The 21,324-nt window shown below is 44.3% G+C and overlaps 1 protein-coding gene across 2 annotated transcripts in view; it reads left to right on the top strand.

The window, feature by feature from the left end:
- SEC63 (SEC63 homolog, protein translocation regulator) overlaps nt 1–21,324 on the top strand; it is a 118,382-nt gene that overhangs the window by 48,619 nt on the left and 48,439 nt on the right. For both annotated transcript variants that reach the window (XR_010599571.1, XM_008164915.4), the window contains exons 6-8: nt 10,329–10,387; nt 11,600–11,650; nt 14,114–14,222. Coding sequence is in view for 1 of the 2 variants with exons in the window: in XM_008164915.4 (XP_008163137.1) it covers nt 10,329–10,387; nt 11,600–11,650; nt 14,114–14,222 (219 nt within the window). In the remaining variant the exon portion in view is untranslated. The remainder of the gene's footprint in view (nt 1–10,328; nt 10,388–11,599; nt 11,651–14,113; nt 14,223–21,324) is intronic.

Genomic DNA, 21,324 nt, shown 5'->3' with positions numbered 1-21,324 from the left:
GTTCTAGCCATTCTGGTCATCAGTTTGAACTCTACTGTCCTGCCCTCAGGTGACCAACCGTCAGACCCGCCCTTTAAATTCTCTGTGAATTTTGAAAATCCCCTTCCTGTTTGCTCAGCCAGGTGTGGAGTGCTCTCAGCGAATCTTTCCAGGTGACCGTGCCTCCACGCACCAGGCAATCCCCAGTATGGAGCAATGGTGAGGTGCTGGACCTCATCAGTCCCAGTCCCAGCTGCGCTCCAGCTGTAGGAATTAAGATACCTTTGGGAAGATATCAAGGGACATGATGGAAAGGGGTGTGATGGGTTGGATCACAGAACCCCCTTGGGGCTGCCAACTGATGTGCCAAGACTACTTCTGCCCCTGCTTTCCCTGCCAGCTTGGGACTCCAGCACCCTGTCTTGTTGAGCCAGACACGCCAGTCTGCTCCAACAGAGACCCAGGGTCTGAATCACGTGCCCCAAAGCTGCAGACTTAACTGAAAGCAGTTTAAGAAGTGTTCCTGTCTTTAACACTCAGATGCCCAACTCCCAATGGGGTCTAAACCCCAAATAAATCCGTTTTACCCTGTATAAAGCTTATACAGCTCATATACCCTGTATATGAGTTTATACAGGGTAAACTCATAAATTGTTCGCCCTCTAGAACACTGATAGAGAGATGCACAGCTGTTTTTGCCCTCCAGGTATTAATACATACTCTGGGTTAATTAATAAGTAAAAAGTGATTTTTATTAAATACAGAAAGTAGGATTTAAGTGGTTCCAAGTAGTAGCAGACAGAACAAAGTGAATTACCAAGCAAAATAAAATAGAACATGCAAGTCTAAGCCTAGTACAGTAATAAAACGGAATACAGATAAAATCTCACCCTCAGCGATGTTTCAATAAGTTTCTTTCACAGACTGGACGCCTACCTAGTTTGGGCACAATCCTTTCCGCTGGTACAGCCCTTGTTCCAGCTCAGGTGGTAGCTAGGGGATTTCTCACGATGGCTGTCCCCTTTGTTCTGTTCCACCCACTTATATATCTTTTGCATAAGGCAGGAATCCTTTGTCCCTCTGGGTTTCCACCTCTCCTTCTCAATGGAAAAACACCAGGTTAAAGATGGATTCCAGTTCAGGTGACATGATCATATGTCACTGTAAGACTCCCAGCCTGACTCACTGGAAGGCCTGCCTGCAAACAGAGCCATCCAGAGTCAATTGTCCTGGTTGATGGGAGCCATCGAGATTCCAAACCACCATTAATGGCCCACACTTTGCATAATTACAATAGGCCCTCAGTTATATTTAATATTTCTAATTTCAGATACAAGAGTGATACATTTATACAAATAGGATGACCACACTCAGTAGATTATAAGTTTTGTAATGATACCTTACAAGAGACCTTTTGCATGAAGCATATTTTAGTTACATTATGTTCGCACTCATCAGCATACTTTCATAAAATCATATAGAGTGCAACGTCACAAGGTGCCATGACTGGGACGCACTGCAGTGCAGGGTTAAAGTGAAGGAGCTGCGGAATGCTTACCACAAAGCCCACGAGGCAAACTGCCGCTCCGGTGCTGTCCCCGCAACCTGCCGTTTCTACAAAGAGCTGGATGCGATACTTGGGGGTGACCCCACCTCCTCTCTGAGTACCACCATGGGCACTTCAGAGCCCAGTTCAACAAGACAGGAGGAGGAGGAGTAGCAAAGCGGGAGTGAGGGTGCTGAGGTGGAGGAAGACACCTCGGAATCCCTAGATGTATGCAGCCAGGAGCTGTTCTCAAGCCAGGAGGAAGGTAGCCAGTTGCGGTGGTCGGTGCTTGGGGAAGGACAAACACCAGAGGAGGTGCCCGGTAAGTGGCTTTTATTTTGGGGAGGAAATTGTTCAGTGCGGGCTCTTGGGGCAAGGAGGGTTAGGGCTGCATGAATGCCTAGATGTGGAAGAGGGCGCTGATGTGCTCTCTCACATCGCAGTAATTGGCCTTAGTGATCTCTTCAAAGGTCTCAGCCAGAACTTGGGCAATGCACTTGGGCAGGTTTCTTGGGAGAGCCACTGTGGTCCTTGTCCCAGTCAGGCTAACATGTCTGCACCACTGTGCCATGAGAGGTGGGGGGACCATTGCTGCACACAGGCAAGCTGCATATGGGCCAGGGCAGAAGCCGCATTGTAGTAGAAGACCCTCCCTTGCTTCCCAACTCACCTCAACAGCAAGATATCTTCCAGGACGAACTCCTGTGGAAAATGTGGGGACAGTGTTCAGTATGGGGCCCCCTGCAGCTGTTGGCTCTCCCCAAGGCACAGAAACCCAGAGGACAGTACAGCCATGAAACAATCATGCCCCCTGGATCCTGTGCTTACTCACCATTTTGGGGCTCCTGTGGGTTATATGCACTCGCTTTGGGATGGGCTTATTATGCTATTTTGTAGACTGTTTGCCCGCCTTAAATACGGGGGAATCATTGCTCTGTCTGGTGTGAACAATGCTGCCTCTGTTAAGTGTTGCATTTTGCCTTTACAGATGCAACCTTGAGATCTCAGCCGTCCGTGTTATCGCCGGCCGAGAGGCTGCAAAGACTCAGGAAGAGGCCATGTAGAAGCAAAGAAGACATGCTGCATGAAGTAATGCAGCAGTCACTTAACGAGAATCTTTCACTCTCCCTCCACTCCTGCGCTTTTAGGAGGATCTGCCAGTAGAATGTGGATCAATGCAGATTTTCGGCACAAGTGCGGAGCTGCGGCAGCAAAGCATGGATCGGCTGATAAGCATCATGGAGTGCCAAGCGGACTTGATCCAGGCGCTCGTAGCCATGCAGGCAGAGCACTACCGTGCCTGGCCCTCCGCCCCCCCCCCCCCCAGCCCTTGTCCCAAAAGTCTTTCCCTTGTGCCCCCATGTCACCTCCAACCCACTTTCCCCAACATCTGGGTTCTTATTGCCACCTGTAGCTTCACCACCCAGCCCTGAAAACTACGACCCTTACCCTTAGCACTCATTGCACAGCACTCCAGACAGGAAGGCTGAGTATGATTACAGGACATATGCAAATCTGTGATTGTACCATTCCTCACCCCACCCCTTTGCCCTTTCTGTTTCCAAAGCAGTTGTATTTCTTTTCAATATATTAATTTTCTTTTAAATAAATGGATTTTTGGCTTTGAAAAAATTCTTTATTATTGCATAAAGTAAAAGATACCTTAGCCCAGGAAAGCAACAGGCACTGCAAGTCAGATTAGCAAACACAGATTCCTACTAACATTGGGTGCACTTCACTCCCGTGCAGGGCACCAGACGTTACTGGTGGCTTTCAGCCTCAAATTGCTCCCATAAGGCATCCCTAATCCTTGCAGCCCCACGCTAGGCCCCTCTAATAGCCCTGCTCTCTGGCTGTTCAAATTCAGCCTCCAGGTGTTGAACCTCTGAGGTCCATGCCTGAGTGAAGCTTTCACTCTTCCCTTCACAAATGCTATGGAGGGTACAGCACGCGGATATAACCGCAGGGATGCTGTCATCGGCCAGGTCCAGCTTCCCATACAGAGAGCGCCAGTGGCCCTTTAAACGGCCAAAAGTACACTCCACACTCATGCTGCACCAGCTCAGACTGTTGTTGAACCGCTCCTTGCTGCTGTCAAGGCTCCCTGTGTAGGGTTTCATGAGCCTCTGCATTAAAGGGTAAGTGGGGTCTCCAAGGACCACAATGGGCATTTCGACTTCACCTACAGTGATCTTCTGGTCTGGGAAAAAAGTCCTGGCTTGCAGCTTCCTGAACAGGCCACTGTTCTGAAAGATGTGTGCGTCATGCACCTTTCCGGGCCAGCCTGTGTTAATGTCAGTGAAATGCCCACGGCGATCCACAAGCACCTGGACAACTATACAGAAATACCCCTTCCGATTAACATATTTGGAGGCTAGGTGGGCTGGTGCCAGAATTGGAATATGCGCCCCATCTATCGCCCCTCTGCAGTTAGGGAAACCCATTTGTGCAAAGCCAGCCACAATGTCATGCACGTTACCCAGAGTCACAGTTCTTCTGAGCAGGATGCGATTAATGGCCCTGCAAACTTGCATCAACACGATTCCAACGGTAGACTTTCCCACTCCAAACTGGTTAGCGACTGATCGGTAGCTGTCTCAAGTTGCCAGCTTCCAGATTGCAATAGCCACCCGCTTCTCCACCGTCAAGGCAACTCTCAATCTCGTGTCCTTGCGCCGCAGGGTGGGGGCGAGTTCTTCACACAGTCCCATGAAAGTGTCTTTTCTCATCCGAAAGTTCTGCAGCCACTGATCATCATCCCAGCCTTGTATGACGATGTGATCCCACCACTCAGTGCTTGTTTCCCTGAGCCCAAAAGCGGCATTCCATGGTGGTGAGCATGTCCGTGAATCCTACAAGCAATCTTGTGTCATATGCGTTGCTCGAGTCGATATAGTCAGAGTCCTCACTGTCACTTTGGATCTTAAGGAGTAACTCGACTGCCAAACGTGACGTGCTGGTGAGACTCGTCAGCATATTCCTCAGCAGCTCAGGCTCCATTCCTGCAGACCGAAAGGGAAGACAGAGCGCGCAGCACAAAAAATGTTGAAAGATGGTGCCAAATGTGCACGGAAGCAGAGGGATTGCTGGGATGTGAACCAATGCATTACGGGGCGCTTCAGGTGCTTGGCTGGCTGGTTCTTGCTCATGTGCTCAGGGTCTAGCCAACTGCCCTATGTGGGGTTGGGAGGGGAAATTTCCCCCAGGTCAGATTGGCATTGATCTTGAGGAAGCTTTCGCCTGATTGTGCAGCGTGTGGGTGTGGGTGACTTGCCAGGCTTATCTAGATATATCTCACTTGATCATTTCCCTGCCATTCCACTGGTGCCCCATAGTCTCTCCTATTCTCTGCCTATGGTGCTTAGTAGTCTAGTTTCTTGTGGGCAGCAGTATTTTCATCTAATTTCAGTTATTGGGTTTGGTGTGTGAGTGGTGGGTGGTGGTAGTGGACTGGGTGGGATATAGAAGTGGTCAGCTAGAGGCAAGGACTGTAGAGAGACTCTGAAGGGAGGCACTCTCTAGAGAACTTCTCATCTAAAGAGGGATTGTTGACTCTGGAACCTGTGCCTGGTCCATCAAGGCCCAGCACTGAAGTATCCTTACAAACTCACCGTGATCAGGATCAATACTTGTATTAATGACCCCAGAGGCATATGCAGCCACAATAGAACTGCTTAACCTCTCAGTACCTGTGTCCCTGGCAGTGCAGGACTGTATTCAATCAGTACTGATTCCTTGGTTCCTACTCCGCCTTGTCAGCAGCATGCAGTATCATTATCATTCAGCTTTCGGTACTTCAGAAACCAATGCAATCGAGGAACAAGCCAGCAATGATATCCCTGGTACCACCATCTCTGGGATCTGGCCACCTATCTCCAGTTCCAACGGGCTCTGCTCCCCTACTATCAGAGGACTAAGTTGTCTTTCTCAGACTCGGTGTTGTGGTCTTCTGTGTCCCTGTCTAGGTGGGATGCATAACCTGTGTCAGAGATTTGGAGGTCACAGATCTCACAGAAGTTCCAGTAGTGGCTGCCTCTTAGGGGGCAATGGCATGGCTAAGGGTGGATCCCAGGGCCACATTCTCCTGCTAGGACTTAGAATCATAGAATATCAGGGTTGGAAGGGACCTCAGGAGGTCATCTAGTCCAACCCCCTGCTCAAAGCAGGACCAATTCCCAACTAAATCATCCCAGCCAGGGCTTTGTCAAGCCTGACCTTAAAAACCTCTAAGGAAGGAGATTCCACCACCTCCCTAGGTAACCCATTCCAGTGCTTCACCATTCCTAGTGAAAAAGTTTTTCCTAATATCCAACCTAAACCTCCCCAACTGCAATTTGAGACCATTACTCCTTGTTCTGTCATCAGGTACTACTGAGAATGGTCTAGATCAGTGGTTCCCAAATTGGGGTTTGCCAAACATTACAGGGGGTTCGCCAGAAAAATTTCACTGATGGCGGCCAGAGGACCCCGGGCATTGGAGGCAGCAGGTGGGACCCGGTTGCAGGGCAGACAGCCCGAGCCCCATGGAGAGCGGGGCTGTGCAGTTTGGGCTGGCAGCCCGAGCCCTGCCCCCATCAGCGAGGGAGCCAGCAGCCCGAACCCCAGCGGTCCAATCAACTTTTGGCTGAGTTTAAGAAACGAGTACCCCCTTCTGACAGAAAAAGCTGCTGCAGTTTTGTTACCATTTTCAACAACATACTGATGCAAGAAAGTGTTTTCCTCGCATGCACATCTGAAAACCAAATACAGAAACAGACTTGATGCCGAACCAGACCTGAGACTTTCTTTCTCCAGTGGTTCCGGACTTCCAAGAGCTATGCAGAGCAAAGCAAGCACATCCATCACACTGAGGAAATTTAAACTTAAATCCCTGGAAGTATTCATTTTTAGGAGGGGGTTCACGAGATTTCACAATTTAGTGGAAGGGGTTCGCGGGCTGTTAAAGTTTGGGAACCATTGGTCTAGATCCATCCTTTTTGGAACCCCCTCTCAGGTAGTTGAAAGCAGCTATCAAATCCTCCCTCATTCTTCTCTTCTGCAGACTAAACAATCCCAGTTTCCTCAGCCTCTCCTCATAAGTCATGTGCTCCAGCCCCCTAATCATTTTTGTTGCCCTCCTTTGGACTCTTTCCAATTTTTCCACATCCTTCTTGTAGTGTGGGGCCCAAAACTGGACACAGTACTCCAGATGAGGCCTCACCAATGTCGAATAGAGGGGAACGATCACGTCCCTCGATCTGCTGGCAATGCCCCTACTTATACAGCCCAGAATGCCGTTAGCCTTCTTGGCAACAAAGGCACACTGTTGACTCATATCCAGCTTCTCGTCCACTGTAACCCCTAGGTCCTTTTCTGCAGAACTGCTTCCTAGCCATTCGGTCCCTAGTCTGTAACAGTGCATGGGATTCTTCTGTCCTAAGTGCAGGACTCTTGTACTTGTCTTTGTTGAACCTCATCAGGTTTCTTTTGGCCCAATCATCTAATTTGTCTAGGTCCCTCTGTATCCTGTCCCTACCCTCCAGCGTATCTACCACTCCTCCCAGTTTAGTGTCACCCGCAAACTTGCTGAGAGTGCAGTCAACGCCATCCTCCAGATCATCTTCGCCCACCTCAGTTAGTTTCCTTAAGTGTGCACTGAGCGCATCGGCACTACAGGTGACGTTCTCTGGTGTAAAATACCAGAATCTGTACCGAGCAGCTAAAGTTGCTTGGGCAGCTCCCTCACCAGAAGACACAGAGCAGGCATTGCTGTTGCATCATCTTCCTTATCACCAGATAAACCTGTAGAATCAATAAGTGACTCACCATCAAAAATTAGGGGTCCACGTATTCCTGTACCTGGATGATTGGCTGGTCAAAGGCTGGTTCCAGACTCATGTGCTGTCCAGTGTATCCATCATCCTGTGCACGTTCAGTGTGCTGGAGCTCCTAGTAACTTGAGACAAATCAATCCTGAAACCAGTACAGAGAATATAATTTATTAGGGTGGTCTTACACTTTATGAAGGCCAAGGCTTTTTTACTGAAATTGCGGTTCAAAGCACTATGGGGCTTAGCTCTGAAATTGAAGGCACATCCTCTGACCATAGTGTGCAGCTGCCTTAGATTCCTGGGACACATGGCAGCGTGTACCTATGCAGTGCAGCACATCGGACTGCACCTCAGAAAGCTGCAAGGATGGCTTGGTTCAGTGTATGCCCCAAGTTGCCATCATTTAGATAGAGTGGTTTGACTGCCAATGTTAGTTTTGTCTCTGGACTGGTGGATGGACCCTCAGGAAGTCTGTATGGTGGTCCCCTTTGTTCCCCGTAAGCAACGCTCACTTTAGTCACAGATGCATAACCCCTGGGATGGGGGATGGGACAGGACACATGAGATTTGTAGGTCTTCAAAGATCTAAAGACTCATATAAATGTCAGGGAGTTGCAAGCTGTTGGTCTAACCTGTTCATACTTCCTTCCACATATCAAGGGGAAAAATCTGCTAGTCTGATGTGACAGCACAGCGACTGGTTTTATGTAAAGAGGCAGGGAGGAGTGCATTTTCCTCAGCTATGCCTGTGTGACTTTTGCATAGCCAATTTGATTCACCTCTGAGCTGCTTACCTTCCAGGGGTGCAGAATAGATTGTCAGATCAGATGAACACATCCTTCTCCAATGGCCATGAGTGGTCGCTGAGTCCCGACATGGCCAGATCCATCTTCCAGCTAATGGGGACTCCCCAAGTGGACCTTTTAGCAACAAAGGCCAATAGGAAATGCCATCTATTGTGTTCCCAGGGAGGTCTTAGCCAAGACTCGTTGACAGATAAGTTCATGCTGTCTTGGAAGAACTCCATCCTGTATGTCTTTCCTCTGATTCCATTACTGCCCAGAGTTTTGTCCAAAATCAAGCAAGACTCATAGCACCTGCATGGCCTCGGCAACACTGGTATTCGACCCTGCTACCCTTGTCACTCAGACCTCTGCTTTCTCTCCTGTTTGACCCAGACATGATTCATAGGGCCATAGGCACCTGCTCGATCCCAGCCACCTATGACAGGTGGATACTTTATAGTTAACACTGTTAGAAAGGGCTGCTCTAAGTATGTTCAGGAAGTACTTCTGAGTAGTACTTCTGGTCCCAACAGAAAGGTGTCCCCCTGGAACAACTCCTATCAGTCATGTATTAGATTACCTTTTACACATAAAACATCAACATCTGGCAGTTACCTGTATCAGAGTACATCTGACAGCTATGTCAGCTTTCTACCCCATAGCGGACAGTAGATCCCTTTTCCCCAGCCCCATCACCATTAGGCTTCTATAGGTCTTGGACAGATTATACCCACAGTACGTGATCCTATTCCTTCATGGGATCTGAACTTGGTGTTAGCAAAATTAATGGGGACCACATTTTGGACCTTTTGTAACTTGTTTTCTGCTCCCTAACTACAGAGGTGTTATTTTTAACTGTGATTACTTCGGTGAGGAGAGTGGGTGAGTTGAGAGCCTGGGTATCAGAGCCTCCCTGTACAGCTTTTCATAAGGATAAAGTTTACTTCTTCTCTCGCCCTAACTTCCTGCCAAAGGTGGTGTCTAATTTTCACATTAACCAGGCAATTTATTTACTGACTCTTTCCAAAGCCTCACTCTCATAGAGATGAGGAGAAAATTAATTTGTTGGATGTGATGGGAGCTTTAGCTTTCTACGTCGACCTGTACTAAGTTGTTTAGGTATTCACTCCATCTGTGACCATAACAAAACTGCATTGAAGGAAGGACCAGACAGTTTATACTCAAACGATTTCATCCTGGATTTCTTTGTGCATTCGTTTATGCTACAAGTTGGCTAATGTGACTCCACCAGCTAGGGCATTGTCCCATTCAACTAGCGTGCATGCAGCATCACCATTTTTCTGACTAAAGTACTTATTCTGGACATTTGCAAAGTGGTATCTTGGTCATCAGTGCACACATTTGCTTCTCATTATGCTGTAGCCCATCAGTTCAAGAGAGATGCCACTTTCGGACGTGTTGTTCTCCAGATTCTGTTGAAGTAGATCCCAAGCCCACCTCAAAGTTCTGCTAGTGAGTCACCTACAGTGGAATAGACATGTAATCACTTGAAGTGGTTGCCTACCTTTCCATAACTATTCTTCGAAATTTGTTGTAAATGTCCATTCCATGATCCACCCTCCTTCCCTTCTCTACTGGAGTCTATCCAGTAAGAAGGAACTGAGGGGAGCTGGGGACAATTCTCCCCTCTTATACCTGCACACGGTAGTGCACGATGGCAGAGGGCACTCAAACTGTCTTGATGAGTATCACTGAGGGAAAATGTTCTGACAGCTGTGCACCGAGCACACACACACACCTATAGTGGAATAGACATGTGCAACACATCTTGCAGAACAACAATTATAGAAAGGTAGCTAACCATTTTTTCCCCATCAAGGTATTTACTGTACTGTAGGTGTTTGTACCATTGGAAGCATTACAAATCTGGACAACTGTATTAAACTGTTAAATCCTTCTATTCACCTGTTCTCGTTCGTTGTATTTGTACATCTTGCACATAGTTATTGAGACAAAATAGTTTTGGTGAAATTTTCAGAGCTTCAGAAACTCTTTATCAGTTCTCTGCATCCTTTAGTGACATATTTCCAATCCCTCTTTTTAGTTGACTGAATTTTAGAATTTTGTTGGTAAATACTGACATGGAGACAACCTTCTCCCCCCTCCCACCCTCCCTTAAAAGTCACTCTGATTTTAAAAGAATTCCTTGCCATTTTGTAACCGTTTGTTTTCTTTTATTCTCTCCAGCTACGAGCTTTGGTATTGCATTGCCAGCTTGGATTGTGGATCAGAAAAATTCTCTCTTGGTGAGTTAACATAACTTTATGTAATATTCCATGACAGCCTCAGGCATTAGTCCTGCAAGTATGTTAAGCCCATGCTTAACTTTATGCATGTGAATATGTATTGACATATCAGATGTTTCTACTTTCAAGCCCATCACTCAAGCCCATATCATTCTTCCCTGTTTCCATGGAGCAAATTTCAGAATAAGAAGTGATAAAATAGCTTAATTGTAATCTTTTTGGGAGTATGGTGCTAACACATGCAGAAATGATGTTGACATGGTAGCCTGGTCATTATACCTTCTATAAGTGTACATTTGCAGTTGCATAGAATAGTTTAAATTATAGAGTCATAGGACTGGAAGGGACCTCAAGAGGCCATCTAGTCCAGTCCCCTTCACTAAGGACTAAGTATTATCTAGACCAGAGGTTCTCAAACTGGTGGTCGGGACCCCTCAGGGGGTCGCATGGTTATTACATGGGGGGTCATGAGCTGTCAGCCTCCATCCCAAACCCTACTTTGCCTCCAGAATTTATAATGGTGTTAAATATATAAAAAAGTGTTTTTAATTTATAAGGGGGGGTCAGAGGCTTGCTATGTGAAAGGGGTCACCAGTACAGAAGTTTGAGAACCACTGATCTAGACCATCCCTGATAGATGTTTGTCTAACCTGCTCTTAAAAATCTCCAATGATGCAGATTCCACAACCTTCCTAGGCAATTTATGCAAGCACAGAATCAAATATATACACATGACTATACACATGTACATTTCTTTATATAGAGATGTAGCATTGAATTTCTATATAACTTACTGTACGCTAGCAATTCTGCACCCACAGTTTAAAAATCCTTCCTATTACATTACATTGCTACACGTTAGTACTGACCCTTACCTGCTTGCTCAAGAATAGAATAACTAGATGCCTTTCCTTAAAATCACTACTTAGCAGACAACTTTTGGATAATTAAAAACCAACCCATCCAAGACAACAGATAGGCATTTTAAAGAACGTACTCATACAAAACATTTACTGTATTTAACTGGTGAAAATTTCTGAATGAGATCTTGCTTCTGATCCATTTAGTTGTTGTAGCCTTCAAAATCATAAATCTCAAGATGGCTCCTACAGCGATAAATTTAGCTAATTAATGCATATGTATGTAACAAAACTTCTTGTGTGAAATATAGTTAGTAATAGACTTGTGTATATTAAATATTTTTCTTTTTAGGTTTTGCTGGTATATGGACTAGCATTTATGGTTATTCTTCCAGTTGTTGTGGTAAGTATTACCTAAACTAAAGGAAAAAAATCTTTATTTTTATGAATGGAATGAGGAGCTCTCAGGTCTTGCTCCTAAAACGGCTTTGTCTACAGTCTAGTAAATATGTTTGCTTCCATTTTAAGTACACTTGCAGAAAAGCTCTTATGAAAAAGGATGCTGTGCTATGCCATGATGCTTAATTCTGTTGAAATCCATGACCCATTGTTTGTAGAATTTGCCCCTCCCTTTGTCGTGCATTTTTATGTATACACAGTATTGTCAGCCTCAGTCAGAAGTCATGAGTCAGGTCCTCAGAATATTAGCTGAAACATGAAATGTTTAAAAACTGTTGGATTCTTTTAATCTGCCTCTTGGTATTTGACTTTTCAGGATTCATTTTGTCAGGCTTTTCTCTGAAATTCTGAGGGCTAAAAACTTTTTAAATGAAAGTAGGGATTCTCAGGACTCCAAGAGCTGGGACTTTAGGAAAAAACATTGACTATCCTGAAAGTTTACAACACTATATATATTCTGCTGCATAGCGTCTTTCCTCATTCCTCACAATTGGGGAATACCTTTCATCTACGGCATTTGAAGGCAATTCAGGGTTGTTGCTGAGCCTCAACCTTGAACAAAGGCCACTCCAGGGATGGAACAAGTTGGTGGTTCAGTTTCTGTTGATAACTTTTTGTCTTATAATTTTAATTTTTATTCATTTTTGTGTAGTAACAATTTTATTTCAACTTTCAGTTTTGTGTGAAAGCTTTGTCTCCCTCTTCCTTGGACTCTCCCTGTGAAAACTCCCTTTGTGCTCTCCTTTCCCATGCATATAGTTTCATATGGAATTTTGAGACTCTGGTTACTACTACACATGGCCAGCTTACAGGCAGCTCAGCTCCACCGCTACTGATGGCAGGTGGCTACTGAACCAGAGTGTAGGCTAGGGAGAGACCATGCTTCTGCTGACCTTATCTGCCCAACAGAGGAGCGCTAGCTTGTGGCAGGATGTAGGAGGTGGGGGAAAGTGAGCAAGTGGGGAGTACAAAGAAGTGAGTGTATGTGATAGAATGAATACATGTGGTGATTATTTGTATTACCGTAGTACCTAGGAGCTTCAGTCAAGGACCAGGACCTGATTGTGCTAGGTGCTGTACAGACACAGACCAAAGGACTGTCCCCACCCCAGAAAGTTTACAATCTAAATATAAAATAAGAGACAGGTGGAGATAGATGGGGGTGTACAAGGAAACAGTGAGATAATATTGGTTATAGGGAGGTGGGATTAGGGAGGGGAGAAGACTTGGGTTAAGGGTATGGAGAGAGGAGATGGGAGGATAGGTGAAAGTAGGGGTAAAGAAAAGAGAAGGCAAAAACATAGAAAACACAAATGGGAGGATAGGGCACCATTTTCTCTTTCCCCTATCTGTCAAAATCACGTAAGTACTCCTCCCTTAGAACAAGTAGTATTCTGTTTTATTCCCTTTTGAAAATCTGGTCACACTAGAAACAGCGTTCATGTTTCATATCTGAATTATTTTTGTTTAAAAATATTGTAAACATTTGCACCAGTTCAAAGGTTCAGTGGGACTTTTATGAATCTCTGTGTACAAATTCATCAGACTGTTGAGCTTAACCTATTTTGACCATTCATATTCTACTGATATTACAAAGCTGTCTTGGCCCATCAAAGACCATAATTGGCTTGTTTAAAAACTCTGTTCTGCAGAAGCCAAAGTAAAGGGCACAGTCAAGAAAATGTGCTGTAAATGTGTGTGTAGGGACTGAGAGTAACCTGTGGTTGTTAGGAAACTTAGGTGACTAGTTTTCAACTCTAGTGACTGGTTTGTATCAGTTTACATTTTCAAGGCTGTCTTTGCAAGAAAAAGCTAGAAAAATAAAAAACATAAAAGCTGAAGTTGTTGTTTACATTTGGAAGTCCCCCAAATTTGGAGGAAAGGGAAGGGTGGCTGTAAATCTCCTAGGCTAGCAAAGCTCAGCTGTGATGTTAATACATAAAATAAAAATAAATTTTCAGAATTATTTTACATAATTTATACTGTTGATGTAGATTTCTTGAAGAATGAATGCAAAGCAGTTAGTTTGTTTCTAGTCACTTTCACCTTCTAGCTGAGGTGAGCTAACTCAATCTTGCAACCTTTGGTTTATAAACACTTCAGGGGGATATTTTTGGTAACTTTTAAAATGTTAGAATTAGTTTTAGTCTTAGAGTTGGTAAAAGCTGATTTTTACAAAACTGAAATTGAACTGACATTGTTCCATCATGACTATGTTAAAATGACAAATTCAGACTCAGTAGGGTGAATATAATTTTTTTGTTTTGGATATGAATATTGGAGGTTGGTTCTGAATAAATCCTGAATTGAAAAGCAGTTTAGTTGTGTTTTAATGTATTATAGTATTTGATAGTTATAATTAAAAGATTAATCCTTGACACAGTATATCCTTATTTGAATGTCTTAGGGTTCTTGGTGGTACCGATCAATACGCTACAGCGGAGATCAGATTCTCATCCGCACAACTCAAATCTATACATATTTTGTTTATAAAACGCGAAATATGGATCTGAAACGTAAGTAAAAAAGGTATCTGAAAAAACAGGGTGAAGTTGGTTAAAGGTACAAAGTTGCCTTTTAAACTCCTTGGGGGGTCACTATTCATTTGAATGCCTCAGTGCTTATATGGGGTGATTAATATAACCCCATTGTAAGGTTGGTTAAACGGAGGCACGGAAGCTGACTTGTCCACGATTACATGTTGAGCCACTGCCAAACAGGATTGTAACCTAGGTCTCCATGCCCTCTTTACTCCTTCTGTAAACATGCTGTCACTCATAAGCGTACTGTTGGAAAAATCCCAAATACTAGAATTCTGGGGACCCAGAGTATTTTTAAACATTTACATTACCAAAGAGTTAAATGTAGAATCAGAGGCACCAGACATAATAATATAGCCAAAGTTTCTGTCATTGTAAATATCTGCTCTGAAAGACTTAAACCTTGCTCCATACAAAAACATGGAATGTCCTTTTCAGATTACTTGTTCATTCAATGTATATGGCATGCCTAATTTTCTGTCTACTCAGACTAGGTTTTTTAAATAAAAATCTTTATAGGTAAAGTCTGCAGAACTCTCACAATGGGTCTAGCCCTTTGGAGGCAGAATCAGACCGATCAATCAAAGCAGGGTGACAGTTACTGTGCCCTTGAAGACCTGGTTAGTTTCATCTGTCTACAATAGCTGAAGGGTTTACCAGACCTACTAGAGCAACCAGAAAACAATATGATTAAAATGGGATCCTCTTTATTCTTAATATTTGACTTCCTGGATGCTAAGAATTACTGAGGTGTTGTTGTTTAGCCTTCGGGGCTCTGCAACAAGATTGCTGGAAACACCCCTTTTGATACGCCGCAGCCAGCTACTGGAGTATCTAGGTAGGTTGTCTGGCAGGAACACCTCACAGGCAAACAGAGAAACAGAAGATTTCAAGGAAGAGCGCAAAAGTGCCTTCGTTAACTGAACCCTGCTCATGTCATGGGTTGGCCATGTCCCACTGCTTTTTCACTCTCCTCCAGCTGTAGAGGGGGATATGAGAGAGAGAGAGAGAGAGAGAGAGCAGCCCAGATATGGAGTAACAAGTAGGCTGTAGGGGGCCTCTTGGCTGACCACTTTCTTCTGACCATTTCCTCTGCCCTCTTTAGCAAGAAGTTAATCAGCCCTTATGTAACATTGGCTTGCTCACTTTGGGATTTAGTGAGATAACAGGGCTTCCCTATGTGGGGGCTTCCTCTGGCCCTCTTTAAACCTCTGTGAAGTTCAAGGAGCCTATTAAAGGTGTGTCTTCACAGCACGGTTAGCTTGAGTATTACCCCTAACTTGGCTCCTGTCCCCACACACAAATCTCTAGCTCGAGTTAAATGGTGCTTTAAGATAGAGCTAGTAATACAGTGAAGATGCAACATCTTGAATTACAACAACACATCATCTAACCCAATCTGCTAATCCAGTCACTGTGATGTCAGTCAAATCATTCTGTGTAACTCGAGTGTTGTTTTGAAGCGTGGTTGCTCTCACTGGAGCTAGGCTAGCTCGAGTGCAGTCATCTTGAGTTAGTACACTCAAGCTAACTTGCAGTGAACTCCACCCACGGGAGCAGTTCTCTCTTCAGATTCCCTTTTCATTGATATCCTATTATCTTAGAACATGGAGGCCACTCTCCCTCTGTGCTACAAAGAAATGGGGGAAACCCTGTAAGGTCAGGGAGAAATGTGAAGATACTCAGCAGTAGGAAGTTTTTATCTGAATTTCTTGTTCTACCTAATAATCTGTGAATTAAAGTTTAAAGGAAATAGCTCTACAAAGCAGCTTTGGAAGCATCTTAAACTGGCTAGGTCTTCAGGGGTGTGGCTACTCGCTGCCTGTCATAATTGACAAGTCCAGTTCTGCCTCTAAAGAACTGCAAGCAGGGGTAAGACGCATTGTAATGGATCCGCAGTCTGTCCTGCTCGAAGAAAGGAAATTTTTGCATAAATTATAATATATTTTCTACACTCTGTGATATGGCAAAAGACAAACTTCCTGGCAATACAATAGAGAGAAACTAAACTCTCCCTGCTTAATCCATGCCCTGAAAAAAGCCTAGAGGAACAGATATACCTTACAACATATGCCAAAGGCAGAAAGGAAAAACGTATTATTTTGGGCTAACTGGGGAAATAAAATAGAGAACCCTTACCTGAGAGGACCAAGCCTCCAGGCTCACAAAACTAGGGACAGTTATTTCAATCATCTAGGCAGTTGTCAAGCACAGGTGGTGAGCACAATTTCCTATCTAAATCAATCTGACAGGGGCTCTACTAAAGTTTATCATTATCTGTTTACTGTTACCATTGTATTGGAGCACTTCACAATCTAATGTATTTATCTTCACAATATACTTGTGAAGCAGAGAAGAACTATTAACCCCATTTTATAGATGGGAAATTGAGGCACAGAGTGGCCAACTTACCCAAGGTCATACAAAAAAGTCTATGGCAGAGCAGGGAATTGAACCTAGTTTTCTTGAGTCCCGTGTTAGCACTCTACCCAGAGGACAATCCTAAATGGGATGAAATCAGCATCGTAGGTGGAGAGGATGGTATGTGGGTCAAAATAGACACAAGTGAATAAAGAAGAAAGGACAAAGTTGTGAAGGGCTTTGAAGTTGAGCACAAGAAACTTGAACTCAGTATGGTTCACTATTTTACTAGGAGGGTGGTGAAGCACTGGAATGGGTTACCTAGGGAGGTGGTGGAATCTCCATTCTTAGAGGTTTTTAAGGCCTGGCTTGACAAAGCCCTGGCTGGGATGATTTAGTTGGTGTTGGTCCTGCTTTGAGCGGGGGATTGGACTAGATCAGTGGTTTTCAAACTTTTGTACTGGTGACCCCTTTCACATAGTGCGAGCCCCCCCCCCTTATAAATTAAAAACACTTTTTAAAATATATTTAACACTATTATAAATGCTGAAGGCAAAGCAGGGTTTGGGGTGGAGGCTGACAGCTCGTGACCCCCCATGTAATAACCTTGTGACCCCCTGAGGCATCCCGACCCCCAGTTTGAGACCCCCCTGGACTAGATGACCACCTGGGGTCTCGTTAACCCTAATATTCTATGATTTTATGGTGGCAAACTAGCCTCTTCTCTGCCTGAGTTCTCTCCCCCATCTGTAAAGGGGATACTGATACTTGTGCATCTTTTTGTAAAGTATTTTGAAAACTATATAGTAAATGCAGTAGTAAATATTTGTTACTACTAAACTGAATTTTGTGAGCCCACTCTGTTTGTTTGTACATGTGTCCTACTGTGCTGCCTATGCATCTTCTTAGTAATTAAAATGTTTATTTTCCCTCCCCTTTCTTGCGGATTAAGGGACTAAGGGAGGAGATGAGTTGATCATCACTGTGGGCAATGAGAATACTTTATGACTAGGTGTTTTAAATCATCAGAGTTGCTTTTCTTCATGCTAAGGTCCACAGATCCATTACAATAGGTACTTCAGTCTGCTTGCAGGTTAGGGGCAGAACCAGACTTTACAGTCACTGGCAGAAGGGGAATGCCTCATCTCCTGAAGTTCCCTCCAGTTTTTCTGGTTCTACAGTAGCTGCTGGCTAGACCAGGCTTCCCTGCTGCAGCGCTTTTCTGAAGGAAATTCCAAATTTTATTTTGAAAACCACTGGTCTACAATTTTTAACCTGGTGTCCGTGGACCCCTGGGGGTCTGCAGACTGCCTAAGGTTTTCAAAGGGGTCCTCACCATTCATTTGAAATGTTTTGGGGGTCCACAAATGGGGGGGAAAAGGTTGAAAACCACTGTTGTAGATTAACAATTCGACTCAGTAAAATGTCTGTGTAATGTCCAGCCATGTCCTATGGCTGCATTTGCCTTTTGAGGGATTGTCCCCTCAGCTCTGCTTCACCTTCAAAGGTGTTTGTAGCAGCTGGTGCTCCTGTAGGCTGCAGGGAGATAGGTAGGCCAAGACAAACCAGAGGTGAAAGAAAGGTTCTCTGTCTCCTGTTTCACCCTACTCATATCTGAGATCTCCTGGGGAAGCACAGACTTGTCTGTCCCATGTGGATCCCATGTCATTAGGCTTGGCAAGATTTGATTTAAATTAACAGAAATTGGTAAACATTGATTTCAGCTGACACACTAAAATCAACAACAAAAAATCCAATGGTAACAGTTGGCTTGAGTACCTCCATCTTGTGCCTGTAGGGCTTGGGTGTCACTGGCCTTGCAGCAGCTCAGAGAGCCCTCTGCAGCCCCCTGTCACAAGACTGAGAGAGATGTGCTGTGACAGCGAAGCTGCAGAGGACTCTTTGCACGCCGCAGGCCTGTGATGCTCGATCCCTGCAGGCGCAAGGTGTGGGGAAGGCTGTGTTCCCAGTGGAGCAGAACAGAGACCCCTGTGGGAAAAAATAACAGGAAATAAATTAAAGAATAATATCTGCTCTTTCTCTTCACTCGTGGAGTGCAGCAGAGTGGATAATTCTCAGTGTCTGGTTTCCCCTGCTTAACTGTAGAGAATACAAACTGGGGATAAATGCAGAAAAAGACCAGGTCATAGACTTGTGCTGATTGCTCTAGGTGTGTACCTCTCCACCCCACAAAGTGAATTCTTGTTCCTTAAGGAAAGAAGGCCAGCAGTCCAGAACAATTATAGAATCAAATAGTAAAATATATGTAAAACAAAGAATTGAAGAAGACTCTTTCAGACAAGAGTGTATTAAGTATTATGAAACTACACTTAGGAGGTGTGCAATTGCCCTAGGCAAGATCTAGCTCTATATCTCTTCTCACACACCCTGGGAAGGGTGCACTCAATGTCCAGAGGAGTATCCATTGGAGCTGTGTAAGAATTACAGGAACAGCTTTTATTCCATTCGCTGTCTCTTCAACCCCTGGAAAGGCTTCATCATAATGGAAATCATCCATCTACTTCAGATTGGAGCTGACACTCCCCATCCTAGCTTCAGAGAATGGGACAGACAGAGCAAGACCCTGTCTGAAACATCTACATAAATTCCTAAAGGAAGATTGTCTTCACAGCATTTCTGTTTTACCATTGTCAGACAATTCTTATGTTTTGTAGATGAATGACAGCCTTTTTCTTTCCCTGACTTCAATTGCTACCATTTGATCTTACATGAGCTTTGCAGCATCATGGTAGCAATAATATTGGCATTAGGGAAGATGGAAGTTCAGTCTTCCTGGACAATGTTCTGCTCAGGGTGTTCTGTACAGAGAGAAAGCTGAAGTAAACACACTGAGTAATACAGTTCCTGGGGTATCTTGAAATCTAGACAATCTCTCTCTCTCTCTCTCTCTCTCTCGTGTGTATGTGCGTGCGAGGGAAGACAATCATAGGCTTGGGCTGAGGAAGAATACTATCTCAGGTACAAGATCTCATCCCAGGAGAATCTTAACAGAAGATGAAGATGGCCATATTGGAGAACAAGTGGTTTAACAAACAAAAATTCAATTCTTATTGAAGCCTATTGGAAATTCTGATCTCAGACAGACATGCTTCAATGATCTAGAGTTCATATGCTACCTATCCAGTAATTCCAGGTATCCTCTGCATCTTGCCCTATCATCTGTTGGCAGAGATCTAGCTCCAATTGTTTGTCTGCTCCCACAACTATTGAATGTAGAGAGTCAGATTTTTATTTTAAATGGATATGTCCAATTCAGTTCAGGGAATGGGTGCCAGAAAGAAAGCACAGCATCCATGAGCTGGAACACAGTGATTTATTGAAGTCTCGGGGCACTGCTCCTTTCATGGATAACAGATCTGTTCTGGTTACGACAGTCAGTGTATCTCAGAGGGTTTCATAACTGGGAAGGCTACAACGGACCCTACCCCACAGAGAAATTCTCCTGTCCTGAGTGGAGCAAAAGTTTCCTGTCTCTATGTGCACTGCCATCTAGGGGGAGATGAACACCAAGATATACATGGTGGAAGTCAGATTAGCAGCATGGTTCCTACACCCAGAAATATCTCATTTATTGTCTGTCAGTTAGTTAAGCTGATGTTAGACCTCTTTGCATCTGGAAATAGCTAATAAAGTGCACTGTGCCCTCTCTTTGTGTCAGGATCTGTGATACGAGGTGGTGAATGACCTCTCATAAAGTTGGACAAGGTCCCAGCTATGTGTCTATTCCCCTTTTCCACTGCTCCCCAGAACAGTACAAAAGCTAGAAATGAGAGAGTAGCGGTGATACTGTTTCAGCCTTTCTAGCTGAAGAGACTATAGTTCTCAGGCTTGATTAACCTAGCATTGGATCTTCAGATATCTGTATCTCACAGCGATCTGAAGTTTTCAAATCTAATCCTCCATCTGTGACCAGAGAGGTTTAAAACAAATACTTGGATGAAGTGACTTGCTCTCATGCACCTCAAAAGAGAAAGCAGCAAAGAGAATTTATTCTTCTAGCTGGTACATAGTTTAACTTCCATGTTAAACCAGTGAAACACATCCATAAGTTCCTCCAGGAGGGCTTTATTGTGGGTAAAAAGGTGAAGTCTCTGTTGTATAATGTTCCCATCATGTTCAGAAAAACGAAACTATGTACAAATCCCAACACTAGATGCTACCTGAGGGCATCAGTCGCATTCCGCAAGATCACAGAGGAAAACCTTGGAACCTCCTTCTGCTCCTTATAGCAATACTCGGATCGAGCCCCTGCAGGAGGTGTCGTCATATTTCCTATCCAATAGAGTAGGCTGCCTGATGGCTGCATTCTTCAATCAGCTGAGTGTTTGTTTGACGTCGGAAGATATCTCCAATGTACTTTCAATTCAGACAGGTAGTCCTCACCATTGTAAGCATTCATTCCTAAGTAAATTCAAGAAATATTTCTTCTTTGGTTAAGCATCAAAGTACAGTCCTGAGAAGCATCAACACTCTGAGATTAATCATGTCTCCTCTGTTGAGATCAACTAGATGGCCATATGACCATCAATACATACATTCATCTAATTCTGCATATTGATCATCCAGTCTTTAGCCAAAGCCATTTCCTTTTATTTGGCAGGCATCTTCCCCTGGGCACTAAAGTATGAAGAAGATATTTATATATAATCTACCTCATTTGGGATATCCACATTTAAAGGCTGATCCTACTGTGTGC

This window comes from Chrysemys picta, chromosome 3, assembly GCF_011386835.1.
Source record: "Chrysemys picta bellii isolate R12L10 chromosome 3, ASM1138683v2, whole genome shotgun sequence".
Taxonomy (NCBI): domain Eukaryota; kingdom Metazoa; phylum Chordata; order Testudines; family Emydidae; genus Chrysemys; species Chrysemys picta.
This window is presented reverse-complemented; position numbering and strand designations above follow the sequence as displayed.